At 47.1% G+C, this 21,039-nt stretch overlaps 1 protein-coding gene across 5 annotated transcripts in view; it reads left to right on the forward strand.

The window, feature by feature from the left end:
• Positions 1-21,039, forward strand: part of AIG1 (androgen induced 1) — a 621,643-nt gene that overhangs the window by 541,046 nt on the left and 59,558 nt on the right. For 3 of the 5 annotated variants that reach the window (XM_073575668.1, XM_073575666.1, XM_073575667.1), the window contains one exon: positions 13,275-13,390. The exons of the other annotated variants lie outside the window; for them this stretch is intronic. In XM_073575668.1, the coding sequence (XP_073431769.1) occupies positions 13,275-13,390 (116 nt within the window). The remainder of the gene's footprint in view (positions 1-13,274; positions 13,391-21,039) is intronic. 5 annotated transcript variants of the gene reach the window in all.

Below are 21,039 nucleotides of genomic sequence, written 5' to 3' on the forward strand. Positions count from 1 at the left end.
CATAGAATCATCAAGACCAGAGGGAACAGGAAATCCCACCATCATATCTTTTACTGTCTCTGATAAACCCTTCCGAAAGAGAGCTGCCAATGCACCATCATTCCATGTAGTAAGGGCCGCCCACTTTCGGAATTTTTGACAGTATAACTCTGCAGAATCCTGACCCTTGTTCAATGCCAATAGAGTTTTCTCAGCTTGATCAATTGCATTAGGTCCATCATACAACAACCCCAAGGCTTGAAAAAATGCATCCACATTAGTCAGAATAGGATTTTCAGGTGTCAGAGAAAAAGCCCAATCCTGAGGATCGTCGCACAGCAAGGAGATGACAATTTTAACCTGCTGCACAGAGCTCCCCGATGAGTTAGGCTTCAAGGCAAGAAATAAACTACAATTATTCTTAAAATTCAAAAATTTAGACTGATCCCCAGAAAACACATCAGGAGTAAGGATCTTTGGTTCAACAGCATGTGACTGAGCGAGATAGGCGGAAATTCCCCGCACTTCAGCAGCGAGCTGCTCCACATGATTAGACAATTGCTTAATCTCCATTAGAGAAAAAATCCTCCTACGGCCCCAGAGAAAAAAGAGGAAAAAATACATATAAAAAAAAAATTGTGACTTATTTTTCTTTCTTTTTTTAACAATTTTTTTCCTGCTTTTGAGTACCCTAGAATCTGCGGTATGGCTGGTGATTCTGTTATGAATGGTCAACAAGGAGGAAAACAAGACCAAGCCAAGTCTACAGAAAACCAGAGAGGTTGGTAACTACATGGATTGCAGACCCCTGATCCTAGCCACACAACTAGCAGCAGCCGTGGAGCGGACCTACGATGATTCTAGACGCCTCGTCACAGCCGGAGGACTAAATAAGCCTAAAGCAAGAAAAGGGGAAATCTAAAACTGCCCCAGAGCAGACCCCAAAGGAATAGACAGCCCCCACATATGTATTGACGGTGAGACAAGATGAAAACACTAACACAGGTAGGAAAATAGGCTGAGCAAATGATAGGGCCCACACTAGCTAGAAAGGACAGAAAAGGAAAGATACTGTCTGCAATCATGCCAAAAAACCCTGCAAAAATGTCCAACACTTCTGATAGCAAAAATACCCTGAAGTCACTAGACTTCTCCCACTATATCAGCACTCTGGCATATTCTGAGAACAGAGCAAAAAGAGGCCAATCTAATAAGGGACAAAAAGCAAACTGGCACGTACAGTGACATACGAGTGGAAATTCAGCACAGCCCCAGCCGGGGCTGGCTGACCACACAAAAAACTGAATAGACTAAACCAAATCAAATGAGAACATTTGCAAAGACTACTTAGCTTGAGATGGCAGGAACTGAGCTGGAAACTAAGACCTCAGGAGGCAGGAAAAAATCACCAGCATGGGAATAGGGAGTTGGCTGTTTCAAATCCAGTCTGAGACTCCAGATGTCCACTCCTCTTCCTCATTATCAGGTGGCAGGTATCTGTTAATTAGATCAGCTTCACTACCTCCTGCCACCACCAGAGGGAGCCCGGAAAGAATTCACCACTCCTCTGTCAGCACAACTAGTTTCCTCACCAGAAACCAGAGGCAGACCAGAAAATGAATTCACAACAGCAGCCCCCATCGAATATAATAAATATAATACAGCCCCCCCATAGAATATAATGTAGCCCCAAATAGAATATAATACAGCCCACCTCCCCATAGAATATAATGTAGCCCCCCATATTATATAACACAGCCTCCCCCTGTAGAATATGATGTAAAATGTACCCCCCATGGTATATAACACAGCCGCATAGTTTATAGCCCAGCATCACATGGTATCTAGCCCAGCACCACATGGTATATACCCCAGCAGCACATGGTATACAGCCCAGCTCACCATGGTATACAGCCCAGCCCACCATGGTATACAGCACAGCATGGTATATAGCCCACCATGGTATAATACAGCCCACCATTGTATACAGACTGTTTACCATGCTGTGCTGTATACCATGCTGGGCTGTATAATACAGCCCAGCATGGTATAATACAGCCCAACATGGTATAATACAGTCCAGCATGGTATATAGCCCCCCCAGAATGGTATAATACAACCCAGCATGGTATATAGCCCCCCCCAGAATGGTATAATACAGCCCAGCATGGTATATATCCCCCTAGAATGGAATAATACAGCTCAGTATGGTATAATACAGCCCAGCATGGTATATAGCCCCCCAGCATGGTATAATACAGCCCAGCATGGTATAATACAGCCCAGCATGGTATATAGCCCCCCCGCATGGTATAATACAGCCCAGCTTGGTATAATACAGCACCAGCATGGTATATAGCCCCCCAGAATTGAATAATACAGCCCAACATGGTATATAGCCCCCCCAGAATGGTATAATACAGCCCAGCACGGTATAATACGGCCCAGCATGGTATATAGCCCCCCAGCATGGTATGATACAGCCGAGCATGGTATAATACAGCCTAGCATGGTATATAGCCACCCCGAGAATGGTGTAATACAGCCCAGCATGGTATATAGCCCCCCAGCATGGTATATAGCCCCCCAGCATGGTATAATACAGCAGAGCATGGTATATAGTCCCCCCAGAGTGGCCCCACAGTCCAGTACTCACACTGATTTAAAAAAAAAAAAAAACATTCCTCACCTTCTCCTCGTGCCTGCACTGCTGGCTGCTCCCGTCTCCTCCTGCTTTGTCTGGCACAGAGGCAGAGCGAGGAATGATGGGAGAGGGAGCGTCAGCTGACGCCTGAGGAAAACAGATGATTCTGTTGAAACGCGTTGTGGATCATGCACTAATAAAAAGAAGATTTTAATTCACCCTCTCCCTTTCTTGTGCTCCGTTTGTGACCAGGATACAACCCAGAACTGTTACCGCTTCCTCTCATGAGGTACCTGGCTGGAGCTGCAATTTTAAATAACGCACGGCTAGCGCTCCTATTTCTTAACCGTCTCCAAGCTATCTGAATTCTCCTGCTCTGTCTGGCACACATTGAGAGCATGATGACGTCATCATGCCCCGCTGTGTCAGAGGCAGAGCGGGGAATGATGGGAGAGGGAGCGTCAGCTAACGCTGTCTCCTCCATCACTGCCTCCTTCAATGCGGCGGCGGCGGGAGTCGGCGCTGGGGGCAGGCGGGCTCCCCTGCCTTACAGGGGCCCCATAGCGGCTGTGTGATGTGTCGCTGGCTGGGGGCCCCTGGAGGAGCGGGGGCCCTAGGCAGCTGCCTGGTCTGCTTGCCCCTAACGCCGGCCCTGGGTCAGTGAGTGCCCTAGTCCACTAGCCGAAACCGCATGGACCAGGGCACATCCAACCAAATGCCCGCTCTCCATTTACCATGGGCATAATACTACTCAGACAATATTGGGTGAGGGTAAAACTCTGCAAAATTACAGAATCTCACTCTTCTGCTGGCTTGCCGGGATACAAGCAGCTGTGAATTCAGATCTTCTTGGCCGACTACCCCATTTGTGGTAGGCACAGAGAGAAGTTAGTGACAAGCTTAGGAAGCTGACAGTTCATTTAAGTGCAAGGCCAGTTGACTGGAGGGTCACCTGGATTCTCTGAACATCTTCATGGAGCCAGATGACCAGTCGATCCCGTTCATGACTTTCCCAAACGTATCCATAGGGCTCAGGTGACTGGTGGGTCCAAATCCTGACTACCCCATACGTATCCATGTGTAGTAATAGAAAGTACGCAGGATGCAGTGACGAGACGCGAGACAGATTAAACTTTAGACAGTAACTTTTATAGATAAATGCCATTAGGGCTATTCTAAGCAACCATACAAAATAACAGTAGTTGTCCTTGGAGCGCCCCCAGGGTCGCCAGGTAGGCGGGGTACTCGATACCGGGCCTGTGGATTTCAATGGGAGTAGTCACGGTAGCTGTGACCCGGGCCGTGGCCCTGGGCGTCCATTGTAAAAGGAAAACATGTTGAGTGTGCGGATGATGATTAAAGTTTACTAGTGAATAATTTGTGACGCCACCTGTGGTGTTCGGCAATGAAGATGTTAAGCCGACGCTGCAGACAGATCCTCTGTGACAGATGGTGTGGTGCAGCAATGATGGTGTAGGCCTCCACAGGCAGGGCTGTAGTTCCAGGGCAGTGTAGATGGAGAGATAGTCAGGAGAGCGGTGTGGTGTTAAGCACAGAGATGTAGCAGTGCTGAGTGGGTTGACACAGGAATAAGCGGAGCACACCAGGGGATGTAGTTCCAAAGCTTTACTCACAGTCTGTTGTGCATACAGGTGCCCGCCTCGGTGCCGTGTCCTCCAGGTCAGGGGCTCAGCCAACATCCAGGCAAGATGAAGTACTCCATTCAACACTCCACCAACATAAGTGCCTTTTCTGAACGTCTCCCTTTTGCGCCTATAGTGAAGTACTCTCAGTACTGAGTTACACTGGAGATCCTCCTGTCAGATGTTCCTAAGAACTCTACTTGTACGGCAGACAGCTGTAGCCTGCTTCGGGGACTCCTTGTTCCTAAGTATCGGCTCACTCTCGTTGCTGTTGTGCCCCCAAGTCTTGTGTGGGAATAAAGTGGTGACAACTTCTATTCCTCCGGTGTCTGCTGCAGGACCATTAGTATCCATACAACCTCGGGGACCGGACCTCGGCCGTGCGCTGTGAACTTGGGAAGGGTTCTGCTCTAACCCTAATCCTTAGTCCTCCTCTCCTTACGTTCCGTACTAATCCTTCTTTCTTATGGAGAGAGTCAGGCTTTCCATCAATGTCTCTTTCCTGTGCCAGCGGACCCAGGTCACTGAGGTTGGCTGCAGCACTTCCTTCATCCATCCCACTCAGGGGATCTTCACTCTTCCACTGACTCTGTCAGACTGACTAAATCCTAAACTCTTCCCGCTCTTTTGGTGCCAACTAACTCCACCCGCTTCCCAGCACGCTTCGTGTTCCAAGCAGGGAGCTACCAAAGGGTGCTTTGCTACACTACTAAGTTGTATGGGATGCAGGTGTTGGAGTGTGGTCAGGAGTCTCCACCTTACCTGAATGGTCGGGGATGAAGCGGCAGCGGCTTCGGGCAGCAACGAGGAGGCCGCAGCCGTGAGCTGGAGTGAGGCGGCGACCGCCGCAGCCGCGAGTTGGAGTGAGGCAGCAGTCTTCTTCTGTCGGTAGGCTCGGCTACCTGCGGTCCACCGAGAGTCTCCCTCCTGTCGCTGTACTCCTCTCTGATTGCTGCTCTTGGCTCTGGCTCCTTGGCCCTCACAAGGTCTCCTCCTCCTTCTCTCCAGGTTCTGCTGACTCGCTCAGACCGGCCCTCTCCACCCCTTTTATCTGGACTCCTCCCCCTACTGCCCTGTCAGTCTCAGCGGTCCATCCCCTAACTTTGCTCCCCGTCAACAGATCCCCCAGGAACCTAGAAGACAGTCCCCTCGGTTCCGGCCCGGGTACTCGGCGGAGGCTCCTCCTCCTACACTCCCCCATCCTGTATGCTCGCCAGTCATCTGGCGAGGGTCTCGGGTTGGCCTTTTGAGACAAAAGTTCTTGTTGCCATACAAACTGATCCTGTTCATAGCGTTCGGGGGTTTGCCAGCTGTTGACCGCCCGGAGCGCCTTGGTTCGACTGTGGTGGAGCTTTCTGGGGTGGTGGCCAGTGGTGGGCTGGCTGATTTTGGTGGGCTGGCGTGACTTGTTGAGATATTGTTTCCTGGATGGCCCGCTTGTACCGCTGGGCTATCTTCATCATCTAGGTCCCAGACCGTGGGCAGTGGTTCAGGGACCTGAGGAGTGGGCTCGGGTCGCACGGGATCGGTGGATGTACAAGGCCACAACATATTACGGTGCACAATATGAGTGGGAAGTGCCCCGTCTTTTTCAGGTCGTATCTCATAAACAGGCCCATCAGGGCTTATTCGGCGCAATACTCGGTAAGGACTCTCTTCCCACTGTGGTTCTAGCTTGTTCTGGGAGCGCTGGTCTAGTACGAGTACTCAATCCCCAGTCTGGAAGTCGGTGGGTGGAGGCAGAGTCCCCCCTGGGTGCTCTAGGTCCTGGAGTTTTGTCTGGACGATGCGGTGAAGGGTCTGAAGCCGGTGTCGGTGGTTTCGGACCCATGATGACACCCCGGACCAGGGTTGGGGTTCCTCCAGGTTTAGTTCTACCTCCGTGATCCCTTTGCCTTCTCGCCCGAATAGCAGTGAGTAGGGGGTATAGCCGGTAACCCGGTGCACTCGGTTTTTATAGACCTACACTAGTTCAGGAACATACTCAGGCCAGCGGGCCTTTCGGTCAGTCTCCACGATACATAACATTTGAATTAGTGTCCGATTAAATCTTTCGCAGGCCCCATTTCCTTGTGGGTGGTATGGTGTGGTCCGAGATTTATTGATACCATAGAGACGATGTAGCTCCTCCATGACTTTCCCCAGGAAGCATGCTCCCTGATCTGAATGTATCCATTGAAGGCAGCCGTACACTTGGATAAAGTTCTTGCAGATTGCATAGGCGGCTGACTCCGCAGTTTGACCTCAGTTGGGGGTTACCACGGCAAATTTGGTGAAGTCATCCACCATGACGAGACAATGTTCATACCCCAGGTATGCGGGGCCAATGGTCAAATAGTCCACCGTCAAGAGCTTGAGGGGTGCTGATGTCACTATCGTTTGCACCGGGGTCCGTTGTGCGGGTGGTTTAGCTAGCTTGCATAGGCGGCAGGCCCGGCAAGTTTTTTCCACAGCAGCGTGCAAGCGCGGATGGTAAAATATCTGCTGCAACCTTTGCAAGGTCTTTTGAACTCCGAAGTGAGCCCCCTTTTCGTGGGCTTCTCGAGCCAGTTCACTGAGTTGGGCTCTGGGCACGAGTACCTGCCAAGTTGTTGCAGACGTCGCCCGTGATACCGCCTTACGATACAATAGTCCTTTCTTGATGACTAGTTTCTCCCATTGGCGTAGCATCAGCAACATATCCTGAGACGAAATCTGTCTCTGGGCGTCGGGGGGTAGTCTGCCGGTGGTCACCCATCGGCGTAGGAGCCCAATTTCTTCATCTTCTTGCTGCTGTTGGATCCATCTGTCACGTGATTGCTCTAGCATAACCGTTGGGGGTCTCTCTTGCATGGCAGCCGTGAACACAGTGGAGGTGAGGGCATACGGCATCTCTTCTCCTTCCAATTCGTCGTCTCGTTGTGTGCCGGATCCTGGAGAGGGCATCCACGTGCACATTTTCTGCTCCTCTTTTGTAGATGATCTTGTAGTTGAACTTAGCAATCCAGGCCACCCATCGCTGCTCCAGAGCCCCCAATTTGGCATTTTCCAAGTGGGTCAGTGGGTTGTTGTCGGTCCGCACCACCACTTCGGAGCCCGCCAGGTCCTCTGCGAACTGCTCCATCATGGCCAACACTACCGCGAGGAGCTCGCGCTTAAAGGAGCTGTAATTGTCAGGGTTACGCTCATAGTCATGAAGTGATCGGCTACCATAAGCGATCACTCTTTCACGGCCATCCTGCACTTGTGACAATACAGCCCCTAGCCCGTGGAGGCTTCCGTCGGTGTGTAGTATGAACAGTTGTGAGAAATCCGCATAAACTAACACCGGGGCACCCGAGAGTGCAGCTTTAAGGTCTTGGAAGGCTTCCTCTTGCTGTTGTTGCCACTGGATTTTCTGTCCATTCGCCCTGGCAGGAGCCGTCTTTAGCAGGTCCTGCAGGGCCCAGCGTGCAAAATTCTTTACGAAACGACGGTAGTATCCAGCCAACCCCAGGAAGGTCCGCATGTCTTTCACTGTTTCGGGGGTAGGCCATCCCTGGATGGCAGCAACCTTTTCCAGGGACGGTCTAACACCCTCGGCAGAGACAATATGCCCCAGATATTCTTTCTGGGTGCGAAACAGGTGGCATTTCTGGGGTTTCACCTTCAACCTGTACTTCTGCAGCCAGCCGAGCACCTGCCCCAACTGCCGCAGGTGGTCCTCAAATGTGGCGACATAGATGATGATGTCGTCCAGATATATCAGCGTGGCCTCGAAGTTGAGATCCCCCAGACACCGCTCTATCAGCCGCTGATAGGTCCCCGGGGCATTGGCCAGCCCCAGCGGCATTCAATTGAACTCGAACAGCCCCATGGGAAGGATGAACGCCGTCTTAGCCCTGTCTTCTTCCGACATTGGCACCTGCCAATACCCACTGGCCAGATCTAAAGTTGAGAAGTACTTCGCCTTCCCCAAAGCGGACAGGGATTCTTCTATGCGGGGCAACGGGTACGAGTCTTTGATAGTACAGGCATTCAACTTTCGATAGTCCACACAGAACCGCAGGGTGCCATCCTTTTTGCAAACCAACACGATGGGAGCTGCCCAGGGGCTCTGGCTCTCTCGTATGACCCCCCTTCCGCAGCATTTGGGCCAGTAAAGTTTTTACCTCCTGGTATAGCTGTGGAGGGATTTGTCTGTATTGTTCCCGTATGGGGGCCGTTCCTGCCGTGGGAATTCTGTGCATGATGGTGCATCCAAAATCATCCTTGTGGCCAGTGAATACCCTGTGATGCTGTCCTAATAGTGTTTCTACCTGGAGAAGTTGGGCGGAAGCCAGGCCGGAGAGTTCGGCCCGCATTCTTTCCAGGATGTTTCGGCCCTTTTCCTGAGTTGAGGACTCAGCAGTCTGCAGAGTTCAAATAGTCACTGCCCAAGGGTCCTTGGGTTGCACCTTCAGTTGGACCGTAGGGGCTGGCAGCACCTCTTCCAACGGCCTCACCAGCTTGGCCATCTCGACCCAGGGCATTAAGACGATGTCTTGGTCTTCTAGGTTGACGCAGTGCACCAGGACGGTCCCTCTCCGCACAGTGGCCAGGGAACAGGCCACCAGTATGCCAGGAGGCAGGCATTCCGAGCAGCACAGCTCCACCTACATCTCCACGCCCTCCAAAGGCACCGGGGCCCGGATGGGCAGGGCCACCACGGTCTTCACGGGGGGCAGTATGAGCGGGGGAGCCACTGGCGCAATGACTTTGCCCAGTGCCTCGCCCTCCTGGCAGTCCTGGAGAACTTTGCGCCTCCCGCACCAACTGCTGGAAGTCCTGCCCTTTGGGGCGTGCGGGAACCCCACTGGTTCAGAGTCTCATGCGTGGGGTCATTGAGGAGTAAATGGCTGAACTCCCGCAGGATGTTCGTGCCCAGAATAACTGGATGTTTGTTGTTGGTTTCCCCATGGGTCAGGACCACTCACCGGCGGCCGAGGGATTTGCCACACAGCGTCATCTGTACCCAAACCACCCCGGCGACAGGGACCGGTAATTGATTGGCGGCTACCAGTCTTATCATGGATCCCCACTGGGGTCTCACTGCCTCAGAGAAATGCTGCCAAAATTAAGTTGCAGGCATGGTCATCACTTGCGACCCTGTGTCCACTAGGCACCGTACGGCATGGCCCTCGAATTCTGCCCATACCACTGGACACTTTGCGACCAGATCTACAGGACTTCCACCACCCCATGTCATGGCTTCTGGCTCCGAGCGGTGTCCCCCCAGCCCGAAGCCCTCTAGTTTAATGGCGGCCGGGGTGGGCGTCTCTCATGTTACAGACACTCTTGTGCGAAGTGGCCTAGCTCCCCGTACTCATAAAACTGGGGCTGTGAGGGCCGGCCACTCCGGGCATTGCGAGGCCCCCAGGGCCTGGGATTGAAACTAGGCTGCCCAGTCATGACCTAGCTCCTTTTCTTCACTTCAGCCAACTCGCCCCTAATGGTCTTCAGCTCTTGTTTCATCTCTTCTATCCATTGGGGCTCCCCGACAGCAGTCACAGCGGCCTCCACACTCCGGACCTTCCCCATGGGGACCGTCATTCCCTGCTCCTGCTCTCGTGCACGCGCCTGACTCCCCAACTCAGAGAAAGCTAAATGTGGGTTCACTCAGACCTGCTCCCGTAATGCCTGCTTTATCACAGGGTCTCGGAGTCCAGTCACTAACAGATCGCGTAGGGTAATGTCGATGGATCCTACCCCTATGCCGTCCTTCTGCTCAATGGCCATATATAACTCTTGGAGGACATTCATATACTGGGTGATAGTCTCCCCCTCTTCCTGCATTCGACAACCGAGTCCTCAGCTCTCCCACATCTGTCGGATCCCCATGGGTCTCTTCCAGAATCTGCAAGACCCTAGCAAAAGTGTTCTGGTGTCCCGGAGGCCTCAACATTACTGAATCCCGGGCCTCCCCTTCTAATGCCATGAGAGCTACCTCGGCTTCCAGGTCAGGGGTCATCGGATGCATTCGGAAGAGGCCTCGCTTTCGCTCTGCCCAGCTCCACAGCATGGTGTTGGAGCCGGAGAACGTAGGCAGGTTGTTTAGCATAGCCCCCAGAGAAATGCTGGACCGGGGGCCCTGGTTGTTTGCTGTGTCTATGGCCCTGCTCTGGCCTTGGGTGCCGCTGTCCGCGCTCGGAGACTGCATCCTGCCGACTACGCCAAATGTGGTAATAGCAGATATGCAGGATGCAGTGACGAGACGCGAGACAGATTAAACTTTAGATAGTAACTTTTATAGATAAATGCTGTTAGGGCTATTCTAAGTAACCAAACAAAATAACAGGAGTTGTCCTCGCATGGCGCAAATACACATAAACAAAGATTGGGAGAACACGACTACTCCAGCAAAGGCTGGTCACTATAGGGCCACAGAATGGCCGACTATGGGTCCTTAGTTACTATGTGTCACTTATCCGTCCTGACGTCCCTTGGCATCCTGTTCGACAGTGTGTCAGCGTCACAGCCACTGGGCCCAGCCGCTGAGGATCTGGCGTAGTCTTCGGGCATTCTGACGCCCAGACGAAGCAGGGGCACAACAGGCCCACGGAGAGTTCTTTGGCGGAATGTCCCCCAGCGGAGGCAGCGGGTTACCGCCTCGGAGTGGGAGAGTGGAGGTTGCAGCCCCCTGAAAGGGGCTGGCAGCGGCGGTGCTAAGTGGCAGTTGATAGGCCACAGGCGCAGCCTGTGGCTGCACTGGAGGATCTGCTGAGGGCGCCGGCCCAACACCCACCACGGACTGGAGTGGGGCAGTGGCAGCTGTGGCCGGCAAAGGATAAGTCACCGCCGCGGTTGGGGGTGAAGCGGCAGCGGCTGCGGGCAGCAGCGAGGAGGCCGCAGCCGCGAACTGGAGTGAGGCGGCGACGGCCGCAGATGGCTGCGAGTAGGCCGCAGCCACGAGCTGGAGTGAGGCAGCAGTGTTCTTCTGTCGGTAGGCTCGGCGCAGTCTCCCTCCTGTCGCTGTACTCCTCTCTGATTGCTTCTCGTGGCTCTGGCTCCCTGGCCCTCACAAGGTCTCCTCCTCCTTCTCTCCAGGTTCTGCTGACTCGCTCAGACTGGCCCTCTCCGCCCCTTTTATCTGGACTCCTCCCCCTACTGCCCTGTCAGTCTCAGCAGTCCATCCCCTAACTCTGCTCCCCGGCAACAGATCCCCCAGGAACCTAGAAGACGGTCCCCTCTGTTCCAGCACGGGTACTCGGCGGAGGCCCCTCCTCCTACACATGGTTCAGCAATGTTCCATGGAGCAGATCTATATTCTTTCAGTCAGGGCCGAGGTCCCCGAGGTTGACATCCTGTAAAATGTCAAATCTGTGTACCTTGTGATAGAGCCATGATGTCTTGGCTGCTGTCTTGTACAGAGTCTCTGGTTCTTTGGATCTCTGGATCGCTTGGCTGTCAAGATGTATTGTATATCTGTCTGATGTTACGGAGGCATATATCCTCTTTATATTTAACATCTGTCCTTTAAGTCAGCATCTAGAGGTCAAGAGGAAGATGTGATGAGATTGATTCACCTTGTTTTACTTTTTAATCAAAGTTTAATGCATAGTTTTTACTCGTCTGTTTTGGAAGTCAGCAAGCTAACTGGCCTGGACAATGTGTAATCAACATACTAGCAAACATCATTGTTCAATTGCCCTCCGTTTCAGTCATCCAGGATAGCAACACAATATGTTACAACAAACGTCAACTTAAAAGTAAATATTACAGGCTTATAAGAACAAAAGTCTGTTTTCTTGACCAACAACAAAGAAACCCATAAAGTCAAAGGTCAACATATAGATAATAGTCTTTTTCTTTTTGCTTGCTGATAATAGATGTCTGGAAAATTAAGATAAAATGCTGTGCTGTCACATTATTATATTATTAAAATAAATCGAGAAACATTTATATGAAAACACATATTCGTTTCAGAACACCCCTTTAATCAACTGTCTTAAGAGAGGAGGAGTCAAGGTGCAAAGACAAGCAATCAAGCTTGCAGGCCAGATGCACCATAAAGTCTTTGTTCCCAAATGCTGTGATGTTATTTCCCTTGCTGAGACACAGTAAAATGGCAATTAACATATTCCATTAATTAAGGTTTGCAAAAATGGAAGTGAAGAGGCAGGCTTTATAAGCCATCTTGGAGGAGGACTTTTTTTTCTTCTCTAGCAAGATGGCGCCGCATGCGCAAGAGCAGCTATCAGATCGCCTATATATACCGATAGCTGCTACTGCGCAGGCCCAACAGGTGCCATTTTAAAATGGATTTTTTTATACTCTCAAGAAAACATAAAGCACATTTATTAACTGCTTATTAAACATTCGATTATGCCATGGCTGGCACCTGAAGGTTTTTTTTTTACGTATGTACATATATACATATATTCATTAGGGCTCATACTCACATGTGAGAAACTCGGACGAGTCTCGCACGTCAACACCTGGCACTGCCACCGACACTCGGAACGGAGCATCCAGCTGCATAGAAATATATGCAACTGAACGCTCTGATCTGAGTGCTGGCACGAGTGCTGGGTATTGACTTGCGAGACTCGTCCGATTTTCTCGCATATGAGTATGCAAACTAGGGGGCAGGTCACTGATGGATCAGCAGTCTGCATTATGAATACCTCAGCAGAACACCACATGAAGACCCCACACCCTCCACAGCCCCCTCATTGCACGAGCATATCAGTAACTCAAAACTGAAAATAAAGATTAAAAACAACCACAAGATGGATTTCATCACCCCAGGTATCATTTTAATCAGTATAACGGCGCCAACCTTACACTGTCTGTAGGTTACTGTGCTGCTGACAGGTTCCATTTAAACCTTGCAGCATTCTAGTCAGACTTACATGGCTGAGATAATGTAGCCAGTGTCTGATTCATGCTGCCTCTGGATGTGATCAGGTCAAATTCTCTTTAATGAACCATTATCCTTCATATTTCAGTAATCCAAACATCCTACTCATGTTTGATCATTTTGTAACATTCTTTTTCTTTCTTTATAGCATACCACTGTTCTGCCTTTCATATTAATTGAAATGAGGACCACACATCATCAGTATCCTAGCAGAAATAGTGGCATTGCAACAGTTTGTGGTTTCTCCTTGTGTTATATTTTGTGGTAAGCATACTTGTTTCTAATATTTTCTGTCTCATTTATTGACTTTATTTATAACTTTATACTATAACTTTATAACTACTGTATATAGTTGTATAAGTGAAGCTAAATGTCACACAATTTTGACCATTCCTATATTACTACTAGTCTATTTCTGTAATCAGGGATTTTTCTAAGGGTTTCTTTTCCTGGTATTATCACCTTCATCTAAACTGTCTAAAAGAAGAACTATTTTTTTCACATTGCAGCTTTTATTTTACTGTTTTGATGGTTGAATGATTATACATTGTTTTTACAGGGCTAACTATAAAAACTTATAAGATAAGTCCTCTATTTCAAACATAATTTAGCAATGCTATGAAAATGCCATGTGGCAAAGCAAGCAGGTAAGAACCTGCCAACTCCATGCAAAAACATGCCTGCCTAAGCCTGAAATATTATTATGAATTCAATAACATTTCTTATAGTTATATAGAAGTAACAATTAAATAATATATAAAAAATAGAAAAATCCAAGTCAATATGGATGGATGAGACATGCCTGTTATGGATTAAATAAATAAATAAATCCAATATCACTGGACACTTATCAGCATCTTGTGTGTGTAGATAAATTTAATTAGGAATTGACTGGCTGTTTCTGGAAGGGCAGACTTTGTATACATCCTCGTTATTAAAGAGGTGCTTAATTAATGAAAGGTGAAGACAATTGCCCCTTAGCAGTCTGGATGTCTCCACACCAGGTACATCTCTTGACAATGGAAATGCAATATTTTAAATGCCATATTGATAATAATCTGATATCAACAGATTCGCTTTTGTGGCTTAAATTTGCAGAATTTTCGACCTTAGGGAACTACAGAGATGTGATATCATCCCGAATCATAGATGTATCATAGTCGTGTTGGGCGAGTGAGAGTATGCTCTGAAATATGGCGGTCACTTTATTCCACTAAGAGGTTCCTAGGGAAAATTACATATATTAGAATCATCATTCCGTGCATACATTTAGGCAACTTCCTCTCACCTGTCTAGAAAGATGGGTGGGGATGAGAAATTTATAGCATCTCATCTAGAGCATCTCATTGTCAGACCCAAATACCCAAATAGAAGCAACATGAATTGCAAATCTGTCCATATTTTTAATTTCCTCTTTTTGTACCTTATTTTTCATATATTAAATCTAAATGTATTGATTTTATTCCTTGCTGCTCTAATAGTACCCAAACCTCGAAGAGGGAACGTATAGCCTGGTTGCATTACTTTGTGCATGCCAAAGTGCAAGCACACTATCTACCAGGTGCTTGGGAAAGCAGGGTGGAGCATGTGCTGGTGTATTATTCAGTGTAGGCATCTCAATGGCCTACCACAATGGCAAGTGGTGGCAGCGAAACGTTTGTTGTGGATGTGTTAACTAGCTGTGGGCTGCACTTAGCTCAGTGTTAGCCTATTGCAATAGTTAACAGGATGAGTGAGTGTGAGAAGCAAAGTCCACCTTTACATTGTCATTCAAGTCACTTGTGCAACTATTGGGGGGTGTTCATGGCATTACCTAACAGCTGTTGTTGAGTCCTAATACTGACATTTAGGGAAAGCAGTTTAGATTGATTTTACGAGGTTTGTTTGACTGGTGAAAGAGAATTTTAAACAAAACCAATAAATGGTAGATGTATTTAGACAATTAAAAAAATGGAATGCTCAGTCATTCAAGTCTGTGTAACAATGACAATAGATGTCCTTTTAATAGGCAAAATATTAGTCTAGGAACAACTGCTTTGTACCAAATATGCAAGAAAGAGATGAAGCATAGACATGTACTGAATCAACACAGTAATTCTACTGATATGCTGTAAGGATCTTCTTATCCCTTATATATCGGCCAAGGATATAGACCTTACAAGTTGATAGATGATAGTCATGCTAATGGATGCAATGGACATTGGCAGCCTGACTGACAGCAATGTAGGTTTGGAGAATGATTTTCAGAGCTAAAGGAATACATTAGAACCAAGGACTTAAATGCTTCATCACTTGTAACACTACTTGCAGTGACACACCTGATGATGCCAGTTACGTGAAAAATGTTGATGAGGCTAACTTTTAATTTTTTAATATAGCAGTGTTCCAATAGTCACATTGCAATAGTAATCCAAATAGACAGTCTGCAGACATCTTAGGGGTACAGCTGAGCTGTATAGGGCTGTTGTACTTTTGGCAGTATGGTCTGAGGTTGTGGTATGGAGTGGGATGTAGAAGAATAAGACAACGAGGTGGTGGAAGGACAAGCTGGTGATTCACAGAATACTGTGGTGTAAAGTTGAACTACAGACATAAGAGCCAGTTGTGTATTGAAAGCTTGAAAGCCTCTAGGACCAGACTGAATGATGTCATGGGATAAGGAGGTAGACATGAAATGTGAAAGCTAAGTCTGGATTTTTGCATATTTTTCCCAACGCCGTTAATTTGCAAATGGTAACACATGGATATCCAGATTGAAACACAATAAGCGTCCAAGCTTTAAGAGTGGAATTACTCTTTAAGTAGAACTCCAGTGTTCTCTCATAAATTTGACAATTCAGTTTTAGAATCTTCATATATCTTGTTACATAAGACTCAGACACTGAACATTCAAAACCCACAGTAATATAAAATATCAAAAGTCTGAGCCATGTGGTGGAAATAAACTTTCATATTTTACGCATGTTCTTATTTTCTCACCTAAGTAAATAAAGATATAATAGATAAAGGAAAGAAAATTAAATGAAATGTATCATAAATATATTATCCCCTTACCGACATATGACGTACCACTAAATAATATGTCATGTCTCTGACTTTGATGAGGTCTTGCACTCCGAGCCCACATCTTTTCCCTCACATGATGGCTGATTTAATCAGCCATCAAGTGCCTCTAATAGCCAAGGGTGGATCGGAGCTCCGCCCCAGATATTAACCTGTTAAATCCCTCTGTCAATCTCTGACAGCGGCATCTAACATGGGCAGGCAGGGGTGCATCATTCCATGGGGCGCTCGTGATGTGAATGCGGGGCACCGATGGGTTGCCATGACAGCCGTGGGTCTGCTGATGACTCCTGTGCCTGTCATTATGATCCTCCAGTGGACGTCGGCCCATGCCGACGTCCATAGGAGATTGTGATTTTCTCTACACATAGCAGAGCTAATGCTCTGCTACAGTATATATCACAAGCGTTCAGACATTCTCAGTTTCAAGCCCCCTAAAGCGCTGGGAAAGGTCAGAGAGGCCCAGCGCCTGCGCACTGCAGTACTTTACTCTGCTCTCAACAGGGCAGAGAAGTACGCCTGTGCAGAAGTGCGATGCTGGGAGCAATGAATCAAGCAGGAGGGCGGCGTCACAAGAAGAAGTGAGAAGCTGGACCCAGACCTGCAACACCCATCGGACCGGACTGCACCGGATTGCCCCACGGGGTGAGTATAATAAAATTTATTTTTCTTATCTTGCAGGTCGGAACAGGGGCTTATCTACAGTATTATAGAATGCTGAGATAAGCCCTGAAAGGCAGTGGCCGCATCTTATCAGAGTCGGATTGGCTCACTGGAGAACCGGAGGATGCCGGTGGGTCTTGGCATCTGGTGAGCCCTGGCACCTGCTGGTATACAGGGCCATCAGTTGCCTAGGGCCCCACTGCTCCAGGGGCCCCAGCCAGTGGCGTGTCCCTAAAAGCGGCACACCATGCAGCTGCTATGGGGGCCTGTGCGAGGGAGCAGCAGCGGGTGACAGGAGGCAGAAGTGAATATCATTTCACTTTAGCAGTCTCCGGCTTCACCAGGGGCCTCCAGCTCAGGCAGCCGCTATGTGGCAGTAAGTCAGGTCCAGTGCCACCCTCAATTGTAATGGAAGAGAGAGCGTCAGATGACACTCTCTCTCCCATCAGTCTCCTCTGCTTCTGACACACAGCCGGTGCCTGATGATGTCACTTCATCGCGCACCCGCTGTGTGTCTGGCAGACGGCAGCGCAGCTGCTGACACTGAAGCAGAGCCGCTGCCGAAATCAGCGTGGGAGCGAGGAAGAGAGGTGAATATTGTGGTTTGTTTTTTTTATATCTCTATATCTATCTATCTCTATCTCCTCTAGCTATATCTATCTGTCTATCCCTATATCTATCTACATCTATCTATCTCTATATCTATCTACAGTTAGGTCCATATATATTTGGACAGAGACAACATTTTTCTAATATTGGTTCTAGACATTACCACAATGAATTTTAAACAAAACAATTCAGATGCAGTTGAAGTTCAGACTTTCAGCTTTCATTTGAGGGTATCCACATTAAATTGGATGAAGGGTTTAGGAGTTTCAGCTCCTTAACATGTGCCACCCTGTTTTTAAAGAGACCGAAAGTAATTGGACAGATTAAATAATTGTAAATAAAATGTTCATTTCTAGTACTTGGTTGAAAACCCTTTGTTGGCAATGACTGCCTGAAGTATTGAACTCATGGACATCACCAGATGCTGTGTTTCCTCCTATTTGATGCTCTGCCAGGCCTTCAATGCGGTGGTTTTCAGTTGCTGTTTGTTTGTGGGCCTTTCTGTCTGAAGTTTAGTCTTTAACAAGTGAAATGCATGCTCAATTGGGTTGAGATCAGGTGACTGACTTGGCCATTCAAGAATATTCCACTTCCTTGCTTTAATAAACCCCTGGGTTGCTTTGGCTTTATGTTCTGGGTCATTGTCCATCTGTAGTATGAAACGATGACCAATCAGTTTGGCTGCATTTGGCTGGATCTGAGCACACAGTATGGCTCTGAATACCTCAAAATTCATTCGGCTGCTTCTGTACTGTGTCACATCATCAATAAACACTAGTGACCCAGTACCACTGGCAGCCATGCATGCCCAAGCCATCACACTGCCTCCGCCGTGTTTTACAGATGATGTGGTATGCTTTGGATCATGAGCTGTACCACGCCTTCGCCATACTTTTCTCTTTCCATCTTTCTGGTAGAGGTTGATCTTGGTTTCATCTGTCCAAAGAATGTTCTTCCAGAACTGTGCTGGCTTTTTTAGATGTTTTTTAGCAAAGTCCAGTTTAGCCTTTTTATTCTTGATGCTTATGAGTGGCTTGCACCGTGCAGTGAACCCTCTGTATTTACTTTCATGCAGTCTTTTCTTTATGATCGATTTGGATATTGATACGACTACCTCCTGGAGAGTGTTGTTCACTTGGTTGGCTGTTGTGAAGGGGTTTCTCTTCACCATGGAGATTATTCTGCGATCATCCACCACTGTTGTCTTCCGTGGGCGCCCAGGTCTTTTTGCATTGATGAGTTCACCAGTGCTTTCTTTCTTTCTCAGGATGTACCAAACTGCAGATTTTGCCACTCCTAATGTTGTAGCAATTTCTCGGATGGTTTTTTTCTGTTTTTGCAGCTTAAGGATGGCTTGTTTCACCTGCATGGAGAGCTCCTTTGACCGCATGTTTCCTTTTCATCAAAACCTTCCAAATGCAAGCACCACACCTCAAATCAACTCCAGATCTTTTATCTGCTTAATTGAGAATGACATAACAAAGGGATTGCCCACACCGGCCCATGAAATAGCCTTGGAGTCAATTGTCCAATTACTTTTGGTCCCTTTAAAAACAGGGTGGCACATGTTAAGGAGCTGAAACTCCTAAACCCTTCATCCAATTTTAATGAGGATACCGTCAAATGAAAGCTGAAAGTCTGAACTTCAACTGCATCTGAATTGTTTTGTTTAAAATTCATTGTGGTAATGTCTAGAACCAAAATTAGAAAAATGTTGTCCCTGTCCAAATATGTATGGACCTAACTGAGTATCTATATCTATCTATCTCTATATCAAAATAGAAAAGACAGATAGCAGCACAAACTTGAGCAGATTTTGGGTGCAATACTTCCTGAGTAATGCGGTTGTCCAACGCAAAGTTTAAATGGAAAAAAATCAGGCAGCACTGCAGTTCAAGGAAACATTGTGGACTTTAATCCAGCACCAAGTGGTGCAATCTATCTCTACACCATGTGCAGAATTATTAGGCAAGTTGTATTTGAGAGGATTCTTTTTATTATTGAATAACAACTATGTTCTCAATCAACCCAAAAGACTCATAGATATCAAAGCTTAATATTTTTGGAAGTTGGAGTGGGGTTTTTTTTAAGATTTGGCTATCTTAGGAGGATATCTGTTTGTGCAGGTAACTATTACTGTGCATAATTATTAGGCAACTTAATAAAAACCAAATATATACCCATCTCACTTGTTTATTTTCACCAGGTAAACCAATATAACAACACAAAATGTAGAAATAAACATTTCTGACATTCAAAAACAAAACAAAAAAAATCAGTGACCAATATAGCCACCTTTCTTTATGATGACACTCAAAAGCCTTCCATCCATAGATTCTGTCAGTTGCTTGATCTGTTTACGATCAACATTGCATGCCACAGCCACCACGGCCTCCTAGACACTGTTCGGAGAGGTGTACTGCTTTCCCTCCCTATAGATCTCACATTTTATTCGGGACCACAGGTTCTCTATGGGGTTCAGATCAGATGAACAAGGGGGCCATACCATCATTTTTTCTTCTTTTAGACCTTTACTGGGCAGCCATGCTGTAGAGTGTTTGGATGCATGTGATGGAGCATTGTCCTGCATGAAAATCATGTTTTTCTTGAACGATATCGACTTCTTCCTGTACCACTGCTTGAAGAAGGTGTCTTCCAGAAACTGGCAGTAGCTCAGGGAGTTGAGCTTCACTCCATCCTCAACCCGAAAAGGTCCCACAAGTTCATCTTTGATGATACCAGCAGTAATGTACTGTAAGATATGTAGGTTAACCCCTTAGAGACAGAGCCAGTTTGCAGCTTAATGACCAGGCCAATTTTTACAATTCTGACCACTGTCCCTTTATGAGGTTATAACTTTGGAACGCTTTAATGGATCCCGCTGATTCTAAGACTGTTTTTTCGTGACATATTGTACTTCATATTAGTGGTAAAATTTCTTCGATAAGTCTTGTGTTTATTTATGAAAAAAATGGAAATATGGCGAAAATTTTGAAAATTTTGCAATTTTAAAACTTTACATTTTTATGCCCTCAAATCAGAGAGATGTGTCACACAAATTTCTTAATAAATAACATTTCCCACATGTCTACTTTACATCAGCACAATTTTGGAAGCAAAATTTTTTTTTGTTAGGAAGTTATAAGGGTTAAAAGTTGACCAGCGATTTCTCATTTTTACAGCAAAATTTACAAAACCATTTTTTTTAGGGACCACATCATATTTAAAGTCATTTTGAGGGGTGTACATGACAGAAAATACCCAAAAGTGGCACCATTCTAAACACTAGACCCCACAAGGTGCTCAAAACCACATTCAAGAAGTTTATTAACCCTTTAAGTGCTTCACAGGAACTAAAGCAATGTGGAAGGAAAAAATTAATATTTAACTTTTTTTTGCAAAAAATTTACTTCAGAACCAATTTTTTTTATTTTCACAAGTGTTAAAAGAGAAAATCAACCACAAAATTTGTTGTACAATTTCTCCTGAATACGCCGATACCCTATATGTGGGGGTAAACCACTATTTCAGCACACGGCAGAGCTCGCAAGGGATGGAGCGCCGTTTGACTTTTTCAA

This window comes from Dendrobates tinctorius, unplaced genomic scaffold (genome assembly GCF_039654945.1).
Source record: "Dendrobates tinctorius isolate UK_male_01 unplaced genomic scaffold, ASM3965494v1 ptg000046l, whole genome shotgun sequence".
Classification (NCBI taxonomy): domain Eukaryota; kingdom Metazoa; phylum Chordata; class Amphibia; order Anura; family Dendrobatidae; genus Dendrobates; species Dendrobates tinctorius.